The sequence below is a fragment of the Eptatretus burgeri genome, chromosome 3, assembly GCF_056783735.1.
Source record: "Eptatretus burgeri isolate ZD-2024b chromosome 3, Ebu_testis_v1, whole genome shotgun sequence".
Taxonomy (NCBI): domain Eukaryota; kingdom Metazoa; phylum Chordata; class Myxini; order Myxiniformes; family Myxinidae; genus Eptatretus; species Eptatretus burgeri.
In genome coordinates this window covers 79300298-79320297 of record NC_140963.1, presented here as the reverse complement: position 1 = coordinate 79320297, position 20000 = coordinate 79300298, and the positions used below count along the sequence as shown (strand labels likewise).

Genomic DNA, 20000 nt, shown 5'->3' with positions numbered 1-20000 from the left:
AAATTCTTTATATGTATCTATGTCGAAACGATGGGTATATAATGAAAATACATTGCACAAAAAAGTTAAACAAAGTGATTTAGTCTAAAAATTAAATTGCACAACATTTTTAGCCGACAAGGTCTCCACTCGAGGGACCGCACGGTACCGCAGGCCCAACACAGTCAGTCAATGTGAGTTGTGTATGTTATTTTTTGTTATCTCTGTATCGATGTCAAAGGCATTCGATAATATGAGGGAGGAAAGTGAAAAAAAATACTTTATCGTTCAGAAATCATTACAACCTGTTCCAAGACACGGCATGGTTGAGCAGGCCAAAAAACATGGCAGCTTCAGAACCCAGTTTGGTAACCCCAGGATATGTCTTAAGAACCCAGAGAGTGAGGTGACCGATTATGCGCCTGATAAAGGATATATTTAAATAAGGCTGTTAATTATCTTCAAAAGGGGTGTTGTAATTAACCCAAACACCCAATTTTCACTCTTGGAGTTCCCTTGGTGTGCATGCAAAGTTTCAGACTGCAAGGTTTTACACTTTTTGAGTTATAGAGACACACACACACACACACACACACACACACACACACACACACACACACACACACACACACACACACACACACACACACACACACACACACCTTTATTCGTATAGATTCACATCTAAGGGTGGTGCATGCGCACATCTCTGTCTGCGTCTGTGTGGCAGTCTAAGCTACTGTAAATGAGAGCTTGTACATAATCTCACACTTTTTTTTACATCCCATGTCCTGCATCATCTGAATGCACTCTCCATGAAAAAGCCAAAAACGAACTATTTTAAACCTCTGTGTCAGCTTTCTCTTGCTGACTCACTGGCAACTATTTGAGCTCTAATTGAGGAGTTACAGGTGTTTGGTTTTTATGGCAAGTCAGTGCAAGGTGAACGAGTTAAGTGCTCTATGGGTAAGAGGTGCAGAATGTGGCCAGGGCAGTTGGTTATCGTTTTGAGTGCCCCTGAACAATAAGGTTCTTCATTGATTGTTTCACTTGAGGGGAAAGTTGCAGGCTCTCTTTCAGGAAGAGGTCCAACTATCTAAATTTATGGCACATGTACTTGTGGAAGGATTAGTGCAGCCTTTCTCAACCTTTTTTGTCCCACGCCCCACCATGATTGGAGACACTACAGTATATACTACATATGTATTCAAAAGGCTTTATTAAAACTTTGTTGCAAATTTTATTCAATTGCTACTCACCTCAATGGGAGCCCTGCCCTTGACGCTGGCTGCAGATTTGTTTGATTTGAGGAACCAATTTTGTCAGTTTCAGCTTTAAATCACCATGTTTCATGATTTCCAGTCGATTTCTCTTCGCTTGCAGCAAATCGGTAACAACACTAAATCCACATTCGACGAAATAAGATGATGGAAAATATATCAATACTTCCCTTGCCAAAGTAGTCGAGTTTGGGTATTTATTTTCACTCTCCTCAGACAGCCACATCATGGTTCCTTTGATCTTGGAAAGAGTTTTGAATCCTCATTCCCCCACCAAAATATTGCCACGCTCCACCTTGAGAAACACTGGATTAGTGTTTTACTTGTCAAATAAACTTGATTGTTGGGTTATCAGTTCCATCTTGATGCTTGAACCCATATGTGAAAAAGGAGGATGGAAGGATGTGGTTAATTTATTGCAGCAGTATAATTTTATTTGCAATTGCCTTGTCTGCTACCTTCCACTCTTCCTCATTTGAACCCTCAACCTTGGACACAGCTTTCCGCTGTGCTTACTGCTTTTCCATGAATCCTGCTCGCAAGGCTAAGCCTCAGCCCCCTCGTCTGACTGAGCTTGCTGGCCCCCGACACCCCTCTGCAAACTTACCATTGCTCCGTCCTGGTTCCTCTTTGGCTGCACCCATCTCTGTTGAGGCCACAGTTGTTAAAGGTGAGTGCTTAATGCTGATGTTGGAGAAGAAAGGGTGGTTGAGGGTGGGAGTGGAGATAGGTAGTTTTGATTAATTGCTATTTCTGCAAGTTGATCAGTCCTTTTACGTGTGTGTGTGTGTGTTTGTGTTTGTGTTTGTGTTTGTGTTTGTGTTTGTGTTTGTGTGTGTGTTTGTGTGTGTGTTTGTGTGTGTGTGTGTGTGTGTGTGTGTGTGTGTGTGTGTGTGTTTCGGGCTAATGTGCGTTTTGTCAGCTTCTCCTTGCCTCCCACGGCAGATAACATACCTCAATCAACGTTCTGTTTATTTCATCCATTGGTCTCTGTGCCTGGCGACACTATAGCATCACCCGCAAGACGAGTTCTCCATTCCACTGTTTTATTTACAGCAATGACAGGAGAGCTTGACTGAAGTTTTGTTAGCCAGTTTGTGCACTGGAATGTTGATGTGCTGTTTCATCAATCTACAAAGCCTTTCACCTTGAGTGTTGCATATTTTGTGATGAGAATATTGTGCTTTAAGCCCCTTTTGTTGTGTGTTGACCTTTTTAATTTTGATCATCCTTACACCTCTTAGATGCTGATGTTGTTCCAGTGGATGCACCTCCTGCTGGACATGGTTCAAAGACGTCTCCTCCGGAAATGAGCGACCTTGAACTATCTCTTCCCACTCATGAAGAGGCGCAAGAGGAAAGTCATAAAGATGCAGATAAGAGGTTAACAGAGGTCTTTGATGCTGTCGTAGAAGCAAATGAAGCTCAGGAAAGCAAAATGGCTGCTGACACTGAGTTTGCAAATGCTGTTGAATCAATGGAGACTGAGTGTCAGGGTGCAGACACAACATAGATAATACCTGAAGGTTCCAGGCTGAGTAAGCTCTGCACAGTCATCAGGAATTGGCAAGGTATTGCAGGTTTTGGCATTTCACAAACCCATACAATGCTGGCCCATGCAGCATATTTATCCAGTCTCCTCATCAGTATGAAAGCAGCATATTTCTCCCTCCATACATATTGGTATGATGGTGGTCTTGTTAGCACATGCAGCTTCCCCCCCCCACCTCCCTCCTCCACTGCCCTTCTCCCCCTCCCTCCTCCACTCCCCCCATCCCTCCTCCACTCCCCCCATCCCTCCTCCTCCACTCCCCCCCATCCCTCCTCCTCCACTCCCCCCATCCCTCCTCCTCCACTCCCCATCCCTCCTCCTCCACTCCCCATCCCTCCTCCTCCACTCCCCCCCATCCCTCCTCCACTCCCTCCCATCCCTCCTCCTCCACTCCCCCTCACCTCCCCCTCCCTCCCCCTCCACTCCCCTTCTCCCCCTCCTCCACTCCCTTCTCTCCCTCCCTCCTCCACTCCCCTTTAGCCCCCTCCCTCCTCCCCCTCCCTCCTCCACTCCCCTTTAGCCCCCTCCCTCCTCCCCTCCCTCCTCCACTCCCCTCCCTCCTCCACTCCCCTTCTCTCCCTCCTCCACTCCCCTTCTCCCCCTCCTCCCTCCTCCACTCCTTCTCCCCTCCCTCCTCCACTCCCTTCTCCCCCTCCCTCCTCCACTCCCCTTCTCCCCCTCCCTCCTCCACTCCCCTTCTCCCCCCCTCCCTCCTCCACTCCCCTTCTCCCCCCTCCCTCCTCCACTCCCTTCTCCCCCTCCCTCCTCCACTCCCCTTCTCCCCTCCCTCCTCCACTCCCCTTCTCCCCTCCCTCCTCCACTCCCCTTCTCCCCTCCCTCCTCCACTCCCTTCTCCCCTCCCTCCCTCCTCCACTCCCCTTCTCCCCTCCCTCCTCCACTCCCCTTCTCCCCCTCCCTCCTCCACTCCCCTTCTCCCCCTCCCTCCTCCACTCCCTTCTCCCCCTCCCTCCTCCACTCCCTCCTCCACTCCCCTTCTCTCCCTCCCTCCTCCACTCCCCTCCTCCTCCTCCTCCACTCCCCTCCTCCTCCCTCCTCCACTCCCCTTCTCCCCCTCCCTCCCTCCTCCACTCCCCTTCTCCCCCTCCCTCCTCCACTCCCCTTCTCCCCCTCCCTCCTCCCTCCTCCACTCCCCTTCTCCTCCCCCTCCCTCCTCCACTCCCCTTCTCCCCCTCCCTCCTCCACTCCCTCCTCCCTCCTCCACTCCCCTTCTCCCCCTCCCTCCTCCTCCACTCCCTCCCTCCTCCACTCCCCTTCTCCCCCCTCCCTCCTCCACTCCCCTTCTCCCCCCCTCCCTCCTCCACTCCCCTTCTCCCCCTCCCTCCTCCCTCCTCCACTCCCCTTCTCCCCCTCCCTCCTCCCTCCTCCACTCCCCTTCTCCCCTCCCTCCTCCCTCCTCTCCTCCCTCCCTCCTCCACTCCCCTTCTCCATCCCTCCTCCACTCCCCTTCTCCCTCCCTCCTCCACTCCCCTTCTCCCTCCCTCCTCCACTCCCCTTCTCCCTCCCTCCTCCACTCCCCTTCTCCCTCCCTCCTCCACTCCCCTTCTCCCTCCCTCCTCCACTCCCCTTCTCCCTCCCTCCTCCACTCCCCTTCTCCCTCCCTCCTCCTCCACTCCCCTTCTCCCTCCCTCCTCCTTCCTCCACTCCCCTCCTCCACTCCCTCCTCCACTCCCTCCTCCACTCCCCTCCTCCACTCCCCTCCTCCACTCCCCTCCTCCACTCCCCTCCTCCACTCCCCTCCTCCACTCCCCTCCCCTCCTCCACTCCCCTCCTCCACTCCCCTCCCCTTCTCCCTCCCTCCTCCACTCCCCTTCTCCCCAGTTAATATCATTGAAACTGCCTTTTCACATTGGTGCTGTTCTCGTCAGTGTTTAGTTATTTTAATCGGTTGTTGGTCATTGATTTTGAAATCTCAGTGAAGCTATTTACGTTATCCACAACATTTTCTCCCACTTCCCTGTTCACCTTTTGCTGTTATATTGTTACTGATGAAGAGGTACCCTTCTTTCTTTTTTGTTTTTTCGTTTGTTTGTTTGCTTGTTTGGAAAAAGAGTGCATTCGTTTTATGTCCTCATCCTGCTGAGATGAAATGTTAAATGCTGGAGTTGGTGCTTCAGCCCGTAGTGGAGGCCATGGTGTCATCATCTCTCATGATTAATAGACTTTTCAGGTTATTGAAGTTTCACAAATACTCATGATGCGATGCTTTCTTTGGTTTATCTCAAGCACTGCATGGGTGGAATTTGTATTCCCAACGATGATGCTTCGCAAAGGCGGTGCCATGCTTACGATATATTTAATTTTACTTGATAGTGTGTCCTCCACATTTCGAGTCTTTGGTTTACTTGGGGAACTTGGCTTTTATGTTGAATCTTTGACATCAACTGAACTGGTTTTGTGCCTCTTTTGGCTGAATGTGTATAATTCCAGTGTTGTCTCATTTGGTATTTACGTTTGTACATTCACCTGTTAAAAATAGGTGTCATGTAAAGTTGACACGAGACAATGAGCAGGTTGTTCTTTTGGGGGTTTCGGGGGGGGGGGGTGTTGAGAGTGCAGCATATGAATGATTTCCTAACCTTCATTGTTATATTGAGTGGCCGTTACAATTTGATTTCATGTGAAGGTACAAAAGGAAGTTGATCCAAACTTCGGTATGCATTGAGCAAAGTCTCAAAAGAAGTGTTTACTTCTCTTACTGTGAACGTTTTTGTTCTGATTGTTGTAATTTGTTCTTCTGATAGCTTTACTTTCACATGTTATATTTTTCTTTGCCATTAATAAAGCATTGCCTGTTTTGTATGAAGTGTCCGTGAGTGCGAGTGAAGTCGCTTGATGGTCATTGATACTGTTGAGGTTGGATTATGCCTTTTTTTTTTAAAGAGGTTCATTGGCAATGAGTTATAAAAGTTGAGTGATGAGGTAGGGAGTATAAGGGAAGGAACTGACTGTGACAGTGGAGCAGTCAGTTGAACAAACAGGGGGGGGATGCAGCAACCTGCAGGTAAAAGGATTGGATTATGCATGGAGGTAATAATAGGGGGAATAAGTGACTGAATAGTAATAGCCGATGACATGAGATGGTGGTGTACCACTGGCTTTTGAAGCCCCATAAGAGGGAAGTGGTTTTGAATGGCCTTTGGAAGGCAGTTCCACACATGGAGGGGAAAGAGTAACAAAAGTTTTGAATTGAGTTCGATGGAAAGTCATGGGTGATGGATTATGCATTGGATAATGAGGAGGCTACTGAATGAACACATGCATCTTGAAGGGGCAAAGAACTGAAGTCTGCCTGCCAAGGGCCAAAAAGAGGCCGAAAAAAGTTCTGAGGGCATTCTGTGTTCATTGCCGACATCCATGCTTAAAATATTCCTTGGGGTGTAACAATCACGTATATTATACCCACGTAAAATCAAATTTCTGTCTCAAGGAATCTAGTTATGACGAATGAATCGAGTGTGCAAAAGTTAAAAGTAAAAGGGAAAGTTGCAAACTATAACTCTGAGCACTGTTGACGTCAAATTGAATGAATAGGATATCAGGTTCACTTGAGTGACCGAGCAGTATTTGCGGCGGAGGTTTTGCACTCCACCGAGTGCTCCCCTCTAGTTTTCAGACATGTTTTGATGAGAAAACACTTTTATAAATAGGATTAGTCATAATTTCTCAAAGACAATGGTGGGATGAATGTCTGATCATTTCATTATCATAAATATTGCTATTTCTTTTGGACTATCAATTAAATAAGTGTGTAGATTAGATAAAATATGGTCAGATACTGAAGTGATACCATTACAAGGAAATCCAACACAGGTGGAGGCCATTCAGCCCATCATGCCTCTGTGAACACGACACCAACCCATCCACATAAGATCCAAGGAAGAAAATGCAAAAAATGTTTTTAATTAATAAAATTAATTTCTTTGTTTGGTTTTTTTTTCTTCTTCTTCTTCCCCTCAGGGGAGGGGGCATGGGCTTGGTTAAAACACACACATCAACCACACAACCTCCCTTGACAAGACCCCCACCAACAGCACTCCATACACATGCACACAATCACCCATCAATGCTCAAACTACCAAAGTCATATCAAGATCCCCATTCCCCTCGATCTTCCCAACTTACAGGTCAGGTCAGGTATGGGAGCATGTGCCAGAACAGCGCGTCGCTGCGTCCACTCTCCGCCAGTACTCCAGGGGCCTCCGTCTGGCCATCCCCCAGGCAGATGCCAGGCCCATCCCCATCTCTTTGAGATGATGGTCAACCTGCTGCAACCACGAGGCACGTGGTCGGCCCACTGGCCTCCTCCACTCATGAGACTCCCTCGCTGAGAGAATCTGGTGAGCAGGATCAGCGTCAGGAAAACGAGCCACATGTCCATACAGCCGCAACTGACGCTCACGGACGATGCAGGTAACAAATCTCATCCGAGTCTCTCTCAGCAACCGCTCGTTGGACACAAAATCCGACCAGCGAAAGCCAAGGATTTTCCGAAGAGACCTCGTACCAAAGGAATTAAGTCTCCGTCTCAGATCCTTGGTCAGAGTCCAAGTCTCGCATCCATAGAGCAAGCCTGGAAGTACCAAGGACCTGAAGACTCGGACTTTCGTCCTCCCGCACAGGTACCGGCAACGCCACACCCCATGATCCAGTGAATCCATGACTCCCCAGGCCCGACCCAGACATCTATTGACCTCTGACTCACAGCCAGCAGAGACATGAATATCACTGCCAAGGTAAGTGAATCTCTCCACGATCTCAACATCCTCACCACAAGCAGACAAAGACAGGACAGCAGCATCCAAGATGTCACCGAAAGCCTGGATCTTAGTTTTGACCCAAGAAACCCGTAATCCCAGCGGCTCCGACTCCTCATTCAGCACCTCAGGGGCCCCCAAAAGGCTATCTAAAGTCTCCGCAAAGATGACTGCAAAATCAAGGTCCGAGATCTTGACATTCCCAAACGATGCACCGCAGCTTGATCTCTCCGACATCCTCCCTAAAATCCAGTCCATACAAGTGCTGAAAAGTGTGGGGGCCAGTACACACCCCTGACGAACTCCATTAACAACTGGAAATAAGTCAGAGATGGTACCACCACACTTCACAGCACTGTCAGTACTGGAGTAGAGTTTAGACATCAGATCGATCAGTTTTGGTGGCACCCCACGAAGACCAAGAATCCTCCAGAGGACATCCAGATTCACTGAATCGAACGCTTTACAGAGATCAACATAGGCTGCAAGCAGCCCCTGCCAAAACTCTCGCCTGCGTTCGGTGAGGACACGAAGAGCAAGGATACGGTCAATCGTTGACCTCTGGTGTAAAGCCTGACTGCTCTGGACGCTGGTGCTCAAGCAGATGGTGGCGAACCCAATCAATAATTATCCGAGCAAAGACCTTGCCCGGCACTGAGAGCAGCGTCACCCCTCGGTAGTTGTTGCAGTCTTGGCGATCACCCTTCCCTTTCCAGAGAGGAACAACAAGGCCCCTCTTCCAGTCAGTTGGGATGATGCCTGTGTTCCAGGCAGAGCACAAAACTGCATGCAACGACACGAGTGCAGCATTTCCACCAGCCTTGAGAAGTTCGGCATGGATGCCACAGATCCCTGGAGCTTCACCCCGTTTCAACTGGTTCACCGCAGCCCGTGTTTCCACAAGCGAAGGTGGACCACAGTTGATTCGAGGGTCAGCAACAGGGATTGTAACACCCTTGACGTCCAACTCGACAGTTGGGGGATCAGCCTGGTACAACCGCTCAAAGTAACCGGCCCAGCGGGCCTTCACTTCAGACTCCTCTGTCAAGAGCCTACCACTCTCTGCTCTAACTGCAGTGTTGCGAGGGATGGGCTTGGATGAACGTAATGCGCGAATTCCCCTGTAAGCGGGACGAGAATCACCTGTCCACAAGTGATGCTCTACCCCCTCACAGATTCCTCGCACATAGGCCTCCTTGTCTACCCTCAGTGCACGTACAGTTTTACGCCTCAGCTCCCTGAACAGCTCAGCTCTGCCATTCAGCCTGGCCCTGCGACTCTGATCAATGGTATCCAGTGTCCCTTGAGAGACAAAATTCTTCTTTGCCCTGTGGTGAGTTCCAAGACATCCACCGGCCACATCAAGGACGGTGGTCTTGAAGGCACTCCACAACTCTTCAGGACCCCCCAAAGCACCCAGACCCCCCAAGTGTCCACTCAGCCTGTGTGCTAACTCCTCAGCTACTCTCTCATCCCTGAGCTTGCCAACATTCAGCCTAGGCTGGGATGGTACCATTCTCCAGGATTTAAGGTGCAGCTTTAGAGTTGCTACAACAAGCCTGTGGTCAGTATTGAGGAACTGAGCACTCTGGTAGACCCTGCAGTTCTGGATCATCCTCCAACGACCGGCAATGAGGACATGGTCAATCTCCTTTGCCACACCGCCAGCGTTGGAATACCAAGTCCAGCGATGAGCTTGTGGACGCTGAAACCATGAACCAGCCACCCTAAGTCCATGACTTCTTGCAAAGTCAAGGAACTTAGTGCTATTCTGGTTCATAGTTCCTGACCCATGAGGACCAACACACACCTCATAACCATCCCTATCAGTTCCAGTCGATGCATTGAAATCCCCCAAGACTGGAAGTGTATCTCATCTGGGGCACTGATCAACCACAGACTCGAGCGTGGCGTAGAATGCATCCTTCACGGTGAGATCACTCGCCTCAGTCGGAGCATAAACAGAGACCAGGGAAATGACACCGAAGGAGTGACGAATCCTTAATCTCATAATACGCTCGTTGACCGGTGTTACCTCAATTATCATTGGGGTCAGCTTATTGGACACAGCTACAGCAACTCCTTGGGTATGGTAACCATCAGAGCGACCAGACCAATAGTAGGTGTGACCACCCACCATTATCTCGCCGCAATCCAGGCTCCGAACCTCAGAGAGAGCTGCAATCCCGATGTCCAAACGCTTGAGCTCAGATGATAACAGAGACAGGTGATCATCCTCTCTTAGGGATAGGACATCCCAGGCACCCACCCGAAGGGATCGCCTCAGGTTAACCCAAGGAGACCGTTGTCTGGTGGACGACACCTCAGCACCACTCCGACACACTCTCCCGCAATCTGACCCAGGGATGTTACCCCGTGGTTTCCCTCCTATCATCAAAGATTGGGGGTCCCGAAGGCTTTGCCCCAATCCCGTCAACCGGTGAGCTGCCCTGCAAAGGGAAGCTGCGCAGGAGGTACTCCCACGGAGTGGGTTTTCAGATATTTTTGAAATCTGAAATTCCAATTTAAACAATTTAAACTTTAAAAACTTATTTTATCTAATTCCAATTTAAACTTATCTACTTTTTCTGCTGCCACGACCTTTCCAGGGGGACCATTCCATGCATTAACGACTCTGAGTGAAAGTCCCCTGCTTTACTACCGTCTTAACTCTCTTCTTTACTCTCAGGCTATGGCCCCTGGTCCTATCACTGTCTACTCTTGAATAATTCATCTCCACTTATTTTATCTCTGTCATATCTCCTCGTAACCTCCTCCTTTCTAGTGTATAAAGCCCTGTCTCCTTCAGCCGCTCCTCATAGCTGAGTTTTGCTCGGCTCAAATCAATCTCATAGCCCTGCGCTGAACCCTCTCGATGGCATCTTTGTCCTTCCGGAACTGTGGTGAGCAGAACTGCACACGATATTCTAGATGTGGCCCTCACTAAATTCCTGTACAATGTTAACACCACCTCTTTTGATTTATAAATGATCCTCCTCCGAATACAACCTAAAGCCCGATTTGCTTTACCTGTAGCTGCCTGGCACTGTGCTGCCTGCTTACCTCCCGTATCTATCAACACCCCCAGATCCTTCTCCTGTGTGACACTCTCCAAAATTACCCCTTGCATGATGTAATCTCTTTTCATTATTCTTCCCAATCCCCAACACCTTACACTTGTTCAGGTTAAATTCCATCTGCCAATCTTTTTCCCAATATCTGCAAGTATCAATATTTTCCTGAATCTGATCACCACCCCCTCTGCTATCCATCTTACCTCCAAGCTTTGTGTCATCTGCAAATTTGGAAAGCTTACTCTTTACCCCATTATCCAAATCGATGTAAATATTGAATAGTAATGTCTGAGTACTGATCCCTGAGGTACCCCGCTACTTACATCCTCCCAGCAAGACATCCTCCCACTCACAGCCACTCTTTGCTTCTTACCACTAAGCCAGTTTGCAATCCAATTAGCTACCTGACCAGCCACTCCACAAGCCCTCACTTTGGCTAACAACCTCCGATGTGGTACCTTATCAAATGCCTTCTTAAAGTCTAGATATACTATGTCCACTGCCTTTCCCTCATCCACCCAATGAGACACTGCTTCATTGAACTCGAAAAGATTTGTTAAACAGGAACTACCCTACCTACGGTAAACTCATGCTGACTACCTTTAATTAGTTTGCATTTATTTAAATGGTTCCTCATCTGGTCTTTAATCGATGTCTCAAACACCTTCCCCACAATTGAAGTCACACTAACAGGTCTGTAGTTTCCCAATTCTTCTCTGGATTCTTTCTTAAATAGTGGTGTTGCATTTGCTTCTCGCCTGGTGTTGGCTTCGTGGTTAGGGTAGCAGCTTCGGATCCTAGATCCTTGGGTCTTGAGTTCAAGCCCTGTTGGTTGCTGAAATAATACACCAGGGGTTGACTCAGCCTGTCATCCTTCCGAGGTCGGTGAAATGAGTACCAGAGTGTACTGGTAGAGGGGCACTGCATCAGCGACACAGTCGTGCTTCCAAGAAATGATTGCTTCCCTGGCAGCTGAGCTGCCATATGCAAGAAGAAGAAGATTTGCTTCTCTCCAATCCTGTGGTACCTGTCCTGACTCCAGGGAACTATTGAAAATATCCGTTAACATCTCACTTACCTGCTCAGCCACCTCCATCAATACTCTCGGTTGCATATTATCTGGACCCAGAACCTTACCTACTCTTAGATTACCCAGCTGTTCCTTTACTTCCTCCACTCCAACCTGGATCTTCTGTAAAAGCCCTTTCTCACCTCCTTCCTTGATAGATACCCTCAGCTATTGGCAATTCGCCTGACTGTTCTTGTGTAAAAGTTGAAGAAAAATACCTGTTTAATAAGCCTGCCATCTCACCTTCATCACGAACCACTCTCCCGGTGCTATTCCTCAATGGGCCCACACCTGTTCTTTTCCCCTGATATACTTAAAGAAAGCCTTGCTATTATATTTAATATTCTTCACCATGTCCTCATACTCTTTTTTTTTTGGCTTGCCAAGTTATTTTCTTAACTTGCCTCTGTTTACTTTGATGGTGATATAAATCTAACTCCATTGAAGAAAATTACAAATCAAATCAGCACAATTTGTAAATTTGAATTTAAAAAATTTGCTTCATTTTGGTAGATAATGTTTTTTCCTGGAGGCAAAAATCAAAGAACTGAAAGTTCTGAATGTAATCATCATTTCTAAAAGTTTTGAAGAAAAGCAAAAAATATATCATATATCATATATTAACAGAAATTCTTGTTTGTTCAATTTCAGGTAATGTTTGAAGCATTGTTTTGAAAAAATGGAGGTCATTCCAGTTGCAATCCTAAAAATATAATCCGACCATTTGTCAACATCATATGGACATTGTATCCTTTGTCAAGTTTCTCAGAAAAAAACACCGTGGCTTCCTTCCGAGGAGGGTAAACAGAGTTCGGTGGTGTGCACTGGAAAGGAGAAAATTAAAAGATCTTACAAATTTCTCGCTTTTCGACAGATTGGATGTTGTACCTGATTCTGAGTGGAACAGCGACAGAATCCATTGGCACAAAACATGTAGACTATAGGGCATGTAGTGAAAATCCCTTCAGAAAGTGATTTTTGTGGTCTCCACATTGGAACTACATATATTATGTCTTAAAATGTAGGTATTGCATGTCTTATCAATATCCCCTTTGTTCCCACACTCAAAAGTGGAGCATTCATTAGTAATTCCCGCCTAAAAATAATGCGTCAAACAAGTAATGTTTTTTAACGGGGTACGATGGGTCAAAAAGACCTGACTACATTCAAGAGGTATTATCTTGCCAATGTTTTGACAAATGATGCCATGTTTGGTATCAACATCATCATATAAGTGTCTAGTTTTAAGAAATACATTAATTAGCGCAAGTCAAGGTCAATCTTGTTCGTGACCCGAGGTCAAATGTCAATGACCTTAAATTTGGGCTGAGGTAAAATTTAAAATTTGCTCATAATTTTGTACACATTTACAAATATCAGATCATGCTGTAACATCACCAAGTTGTTTATAGGTTAGCAAGCTGTGATCCAATGGAGAGTTTTTTGAAAAAAATATTTTGCATGTTGCCTTGGCAACGGTTTGCCAAATTTTGTGATTTTTTTCTTGCTGATGAACTATTCGGACTAACATAAATTCTGAACTAAAGATATTTTCCAAAAATGCTCTCATTAGATCACAGTACATAAAACGATCAACAATTGTGCCAATTTTCAAGGATGTAGCCCACTCACAACCTAAAAAAAATTACGATCAAATCACGAAAATCTGAAAAACGATAGAAGCCGATAAAGATTCGCATCAAAATGGCCGACGTTACATTTTGCAGATCGAAGTAACGAATGTCTGTTTACATGTCAGAACATGCAGCTCAGTGGGTGAATGCATTTGGACAATATTTAGATCAACAGATGGCTGTATTTTTTATTCAATAGGTAGCAGGACATGCTGTGAACATATAGAAACACAGACTCTATTTAGAATTGCAAAACTTGCTTGAAAATAGGTGAAAAGGGGTTATTTTTTTTTAAACAAAAATTACAACCGGAAGTGGATTTTTAGCACTTCCGGTTTGTAAAAAATGAGACTAGGGTTGTTAAATTGCACTTATAAAGTAATGTTTGGTAATTTTTTTAGAGGAAAAATGTATGGATCCAACAAGATTAATATTGTATGGGTACAAAAACCAAAAAACAAAAAATATCCACCTCCCATAGTCCCCCATTAAAAAGGAACGCGGGTGTTGCAAGTGAGAGCAACAGATATGCTGTTTAAAATGGTTTCTTTACACAGTATCCCGGAGTTATAATCCCATGTAAGTTTACCTTACCATTAAAAAGATTCTTCCTCTTCAAAGTTTTCTTCATCGAAGCAGATATCTCCAACTTCATCCATTTCTTCTTCACTTTCTTGAGCATCGTCATCACGTACATGCATGTTGTCACAGTTCTTGCACTCGCACAGTTCGGTACAACATTGCCCCAAAGACACACAACACTGGCCATCTGCATCTGATGCTTTGCACTTGGACTTCTTGCAGGTGCAGCGTGAGTTCATGAATGCTCTGTTGAGCAGGTTACATTTCCATCCAGTTTATTGAGAGGCTGCCATCGATCAATTTCCAACCATGTCCAGCTGGTGATGGGATATCTGGGTGATTGTCAAAGCTGTGCTTGCAAACAGCTGCCTGGAAGTTGGCTCGTTGTACGTGTTTGATGAGGGCATCTCGGTTTGGTGGCATGACACTTTCGTTTCTTGTAGTCATCGAAAACATAGAATACCGTGCATCGTTGACATGACTGTATCCTGCTGGCTGTAAAGCTTGCAAACAAAATCCTCCAGTAAAGAAACAAGCTCGTCTGTTACGGAGAAAGACTCGCCAAGCATTTGACACACATGGGAAAAGGATTTATTTTGGGTGAGAAGTTTGATTGCTTTTGTTTTCCCTTTGCCGTAAAGGGAACTTACATAATTGCATCCTGTGAAACAGTGGAGACCTATGATGGCTTTTGCGATGTCATCTCCAAGCTCCTGCTGTATGGCCTGTAAGTCAATGGTACGTACATTGTCATCTCTGCCAGTGTGGAAATACAACTGGGAACCCACAAGGTGCGATACAAGTGCCACACCAATAACAAACATGTCAGTGTCTGGGCTTTTGATGATGATGCTTCTGATGCCTTGGGTGCTGATGTAATGTGCATGTAGGAGCATCCTGGTGTCAGCCTCCTCTTGGGTGGAATGGAGCTGCGGTATTTCTTCAATGGTGATGGTACCATTTCTTGGTGTGATGGAATGACACATCTTGCCATGTGCAACATACAGTGTGATGCCCTTAAAGTTGTCCTCTCCACAAGTACTCCAATGGTTGAACAAGAAGTGAACTAGCTGTTCCTTATTGAAGCTGTTTGCCAGATATTTCTTGCATTGTTTAGGTACAGGTTGGTCTGCCTTGGATATTTTAATCCTTTGGGAACCACTCACTGCCTGTCGTTTCCTCTCAGCACCCTTAATACTGATTGATGGATACGTGTCTGTTACAAAGTGTACAGAGTTGGAGGTACTACTTAGTGCCAGGTACACTAACTGTCTCAGAATTTTTTCCGCCAGTTGATCCATGCTTGCAGGCATTCCTTTTGAACTCATTTGCTGAAGCATGGCCATGCCATCAACTACCCATACGCCTCCCTTTGGTGGGTCCACGACAGGGGAACTCTCAGGTACACTTTCTAGGTAGTGTAGCAGCCTCGCCTTGTTAGTTTTAACTAAGCATCCCTCATAAGTCGCAAGGGCTGGTGGATACGGGCTCAACGAGTATGTCATCATGCTTTTGAGATTCACTTTTCGTACTTTGCCAATGATGACCAGCCTTGCCAACAACTCGCGATCACTTTTCAAAGTAACATCCTTCCCTTTAACCTTGATGGTTTGCTTGCCTGCATCTGAAAATGTTTTCAGTTTCATTGTCTTCAGCGTTTTGTTCAGGTCTACATCATTACCTTGCAAGCGGCTTTTAGAAAAAATGACGAAAGCTTCATCGCCCTTTACTTTTGCGGTCATGAGGTCAGAATACACATCATCTGGTGCAATGACTCCAGATGACAAGTGAACCAGATCATTAGCATCCATTTCCGGGTCATTTTCGAAAGGATTCATCATGCTCGTGATGGTACTCATTATGTTGTTTACGTCGTCTTCATCCCTAGTCATTCGAGTGTTGTTAAGGTCTGCCCTTTTTGAAGATTTCTGCCCTTTGCCAGCCATCTCTTCACATTGTCTGGTTATCGCTGCTCGTTGATGGTGCGCTCGTATCCAACGATTGGTAGCTCCTTGGTTGGTTGAGAACCCTTTGATCCCACCTCTTGTTTTGGAGTCTATATTCACCGTTTGCTCGATCGTCATATCACAAGCTACCTGTACAAACCCGTGAGTATGTTGTCGCTGAATGGCAAAGTGTCCACTGACCAATTCTTTGTAGATGTACTGATGTGAAGTAGGTAGCTGGCTCATCTCAAACCAAGAGACTGGGAGGTAACGTGAGTAGTTGGTTCGGTCATAGGCAAAGATCCACGGTAGGAGTGCCCTAACTGCAGCAAGACGAAGGTGCCAGTTTCCTTCCCGTGTAGCCCTGATGAAAAGGAGGATGTCCTCTATCATTTCCAGGTAGGAGTTCCAAAAAGCAAAGGAAGCATTCTTGTTCCCCTCTGTGATGAAACTGTCATATTCATTCATCATGGTCTGAAAGGATGCGCCTTCCACATGCTGCACATACTGGCCTGGGAATGATGATTGTCATGATGAAATCACATCTCGATACTGCTCTTGCATTTCCAAATGAACACTCTCCATAAAGCTTTGCCAGCAAAGCCGATTTAATGCCTCTGCCATAAGTTTGTGACAGCGGATGCTTCTGTTGTAGTTGTGGCCATTCATCACACCGCTCACAGAACCTGGTGCCACTGCACTGGATTCAATAAGGACATCTTGCAATCCCGCATCCTGAAATCTTTTTCCCACACACACCAAAGCTGTCATGGTTGTATGGAATGCCCCAAGTCTTAACACAATTCTGTCCATGAAAATAGGTGTTTGCCATCTGATTGTCTGGGCCTTGGCATAAATAGCCTGATCCATCACTACTACAACTGACGGGAGCTCCAGTTGGTCTGCTATTTCAATGCTTCGATGGAGGATGGTATTCACAGTATTCAGATCAGTTGGATTATCATTTACAACAGGAAGGTATGCAATGGTTGCTTTTGGTGGGATGCTGGATGTCAGTAACTGATTGAATCCAGTCCAAGCAGGAAGAAGACGTTTCTGTGGCCATTTTGTAATGTAGAAGGCAGCATCTTTCTTCTTGTGAGGATATAAAGTTGGCTCATAGTGTGTCATTTCCAGCTTCATATTGCCAGCAAATGCCTTCGGGGACGACTTCTTCTCACCACTGAATGTAACCACCTCTGTATGTGGTGCTGGTAATGAGCGCTTTCTTGTCTTTCTCATTCCTTGTACTGGTGGAAGTGTAGAATGTGCATCTGCATCCTGATGAATCTCTGCATGCTGCAAGCTATGCCGTTGGTATTATGGGTTGTGTCTTTTCCCGAAAGTGTCTGCTCCCCAAAATCATTGTTGTCCCAGATGAGAGTTGTGAAGACAGACTTCTGCAAGCACGATGGAAGAGCTCTAGAACCTCGTTGGACTTCTTGCTGTGCCAAGGCAGTATCATGCTCGAGAACACTGGTGTGCGAAATGCTATAGCCAAAACCATTAAGTAAGCCTATTCGTTGTGCCGATCCACTAAGATGCCGTAACGCCATTGCTCGAGATGACTGCTTCAGTAACATTGTCTTGCCTTTAGTAGCGAGGTAGATGATGTCCTGGGCAATGGTTAATATTCGATGGTCTTGCACATCACCAACCTTTACACGGTTTACACCCTCTGGATCATCAGATGCTCCAACAACCCATGCAAGAAAGTTGTATAGCATGGTTGGAACTATCTGGCGGGTAGCATCCATGGTTAAGTCACCTGAGGTTGGAGGCCAGAGAAGAGTTGTAGAGTTTGTTGTATCCATCACAGCATTCTTCAGATCTAGGGCTGTTGAATAACGCTCTCTTAATGATGATATTTGAGGTACGACCTGTCTTCTGTTGCACTGTTTTGGCCGTTTCACTGGAGGTGGAGACTTCTCAGCATCAGTTGTATCTGTGTCGGTTGTATTTGTGTGTGTTTCTGAGGTGACCGTATCCCTTACAAGCTCTTCAGCTGATAGGGTGTCAATGTATACCAGTTCACTCTGGTATTTTTTGGGGGGGGGGCTGAATGAAGCAAAGCTGGGGATATCTCCTGATTCTTTGTTTCAGGCTATGGGTTTTGTACTTGGACGAGTCCTTCCCTTCAATGTCTTTTACTGCCTTATCAAATATACGTTTCAATGACGTAAGCCGGTAGATCTCTTTGTTCTTCAGAATTTTGTGATTAATTGTATAGTTACAAAAACTGTCAAATGCTTGAGAATATATCTGTTCTGTAGCTGCATGAACATGTTGAGGGTTAGATCTTCGCAAATAGTCTGTGTAACCCTTGTAGCAGCTCCGGTGATATCTGACTTCTATAGCTACACAGTCACGATCTCTGATATGAACAAGAATATTTTGTCATCTTTTTCCTTTGCAGCTAGTCGAAGCTTGCCTCCATCAATCTGTTCACAAAGCGTCAATGGTTCTTTCTGCTTTCTGCCTCTTGAATCCTGAAATGTCTTACCACTCCTGCATACGATACAAACTGTTGGCAAGATGTGAGAAGATTTAGTCGGCTGTTTTGCAATGTTAGAAATGGAACGCAAGTGTCTTGCATCAGATGTAGCAGATGTATCATTGTCTCTGTCTCCGCTTGAAGAAAATGCAGAGGGATCCAGTTCTGTATACAACAAACACAAAATATTAAACTCATAAGTGTATACATGTACTGTTACAAAATCAGAAAAAAAAACACAACAAACACATGCTCAATCAAAAACAGAGGCTTAAGAAAATAATGTTATTTTGCTCTCGTGGAATTTACAGGTGGGTCGGTACATTGGCATGCATGTTTTTTTGTTGATGTTGTTTTTTTTAATTATAAAGTAAAACAGGGGTTTGTTATTTGCATATTTTATTTGCATAAAAATGCATATTTTCCCATTCAGATGTAAGGTGCATAGTGTTGACATTGGAGAAATCAGAAACAACATTAACATATGCAAAATCATATCATGTTATGAGACTGAGACTCTCTGGCATCAATGATATTATACCTGCATAAGGAAAGTATCATCTAAAGTGCCTTATCAAATTTGAATGGAGGTTACAAAAGCAGTACAAATCTTAAGTATCCAGTAATGACAAAGCCTTGGCAAAGTTCTGCAAAACCTTGAAGCTCTGCTAGCATCTGGCCAAGTATATGGTATGGACATGATACATCAAGATTATTGAAGAAAAGAATAGTAGACATTTTACCAGGAGACGATCTTTCCATAATGACATTCGGAAGTGTCTGTGCCACAAGGCAATTTTTGTTCATCTTCGAGATCCCAAAGCAGCTTTATTGATGTATCCTGGCGATGAGTCAGATTTTGTCATTTTGAAGTCGTTGACATGATGACGTCTCAAGTCCAGAATTATTTGTGTATAAACCGTATGGCAGTGAAGACCTGGAAAGTCCAAGTGTGGATGAATTGAGGTGCACTCTATTCAGTAGGGCCAGAAAAGAGTTGGAGTGGCTTCCACCAATAAGAGATGACCTGGAGCTTCACTTGGCAAGATCGAACTACCAAGCAAAGATATGGCTGCTGGCGAACAGAGCGGAAATGGAAGTTGGATCTGCAACTCTGACAATGGATGGAAAGAAGGACAGAAATGTCTTGAAGTTGTTTGGACGAGATTGCTAGCCGTCATAAAGGCATGCATCGAACTAACAACCTATGGATGTAAAACCAAATGCAGCACAGTAAGATGCAGGTGTTATCGTGCAAGCCAGATTTGCATGTGCGAGTGTGCGTGTAACGCAGATGGATGCACAAATCCAGGCCACTGTAGATTGACAATTTATTTGATAATGAACTGTGGAATATCTTCATATAACTGAGTATGCACTGGTACTGTGAATATACACAAGTGCTATTTTGAAAATACTGTACAAAATTATGGTTTTGAAAAGTTTCAATAAATGATTTCTAAAAACTATTCAAAACATTTTTTGCATTTTTTTTTTTTTATTCTTAATATTCAGTAAAATGAGTTAAATTGAGTCATTTGAAAAATAAAAATTCAAGTAATCATGAGTTTTTCATGAAATTTCTTAGATTTGACCTTTAACCATTGGGCTGTGA

The 20000-nt window shown here is 45.4% G+C and overlaps 2 protein-coding genes and 1 pseudogene across 4 annotated transcripts in view; 1 reads left to right on the top strand and 2 right to left on the bottom strand.

The window, feature by feature from the left end:
• The window catches only part of LNPK (lunapark, ER junction formation factor), an 87191-nt gene extending 84084 nt beyond the window's left edge, over window positions 1-3107 (top strand). For all 3 annotated transcript variants that reach the window (XM_085874169.1, XM_085874170.1, XM_085874171.1), the window contains 2 exons: window positions 1759-1929; window positions 2504-3107. In XM_085874169.1, coding sequence (XP_085730295.1) covers window positions 1759-1929; window positions 2504-2772 — 440 coding nt within the window. In that variant the 3' untranslated portion in view covers window positions 2773-3107. The remainder of the gene's footprint in view (window positions 1-1758; window positions 1930-2503) is intronic.
• Window positions 3108-13537: 10430 nt separating this feature from the next.
• On the bottom strand, window positions 13538-16362 carry LOC147030271 (uncharacterized). The gene is given in 2 exon segments (XM_085874166.1): window positions 13538-14430; window positions 14433-16362. Coding segments are annotated over 2 exon segments (2157 nt in total). The 3' UTR covers window positions 13538-14203.
• A 57-nt stretch (window positions 16363-16419) lies between these two features.
• Window positions 16420-20000, bottom strand: part of LOC147030270 (uncharacterized) — a 25196-nt pseudogene continuing 21615 nt past the window's right edge.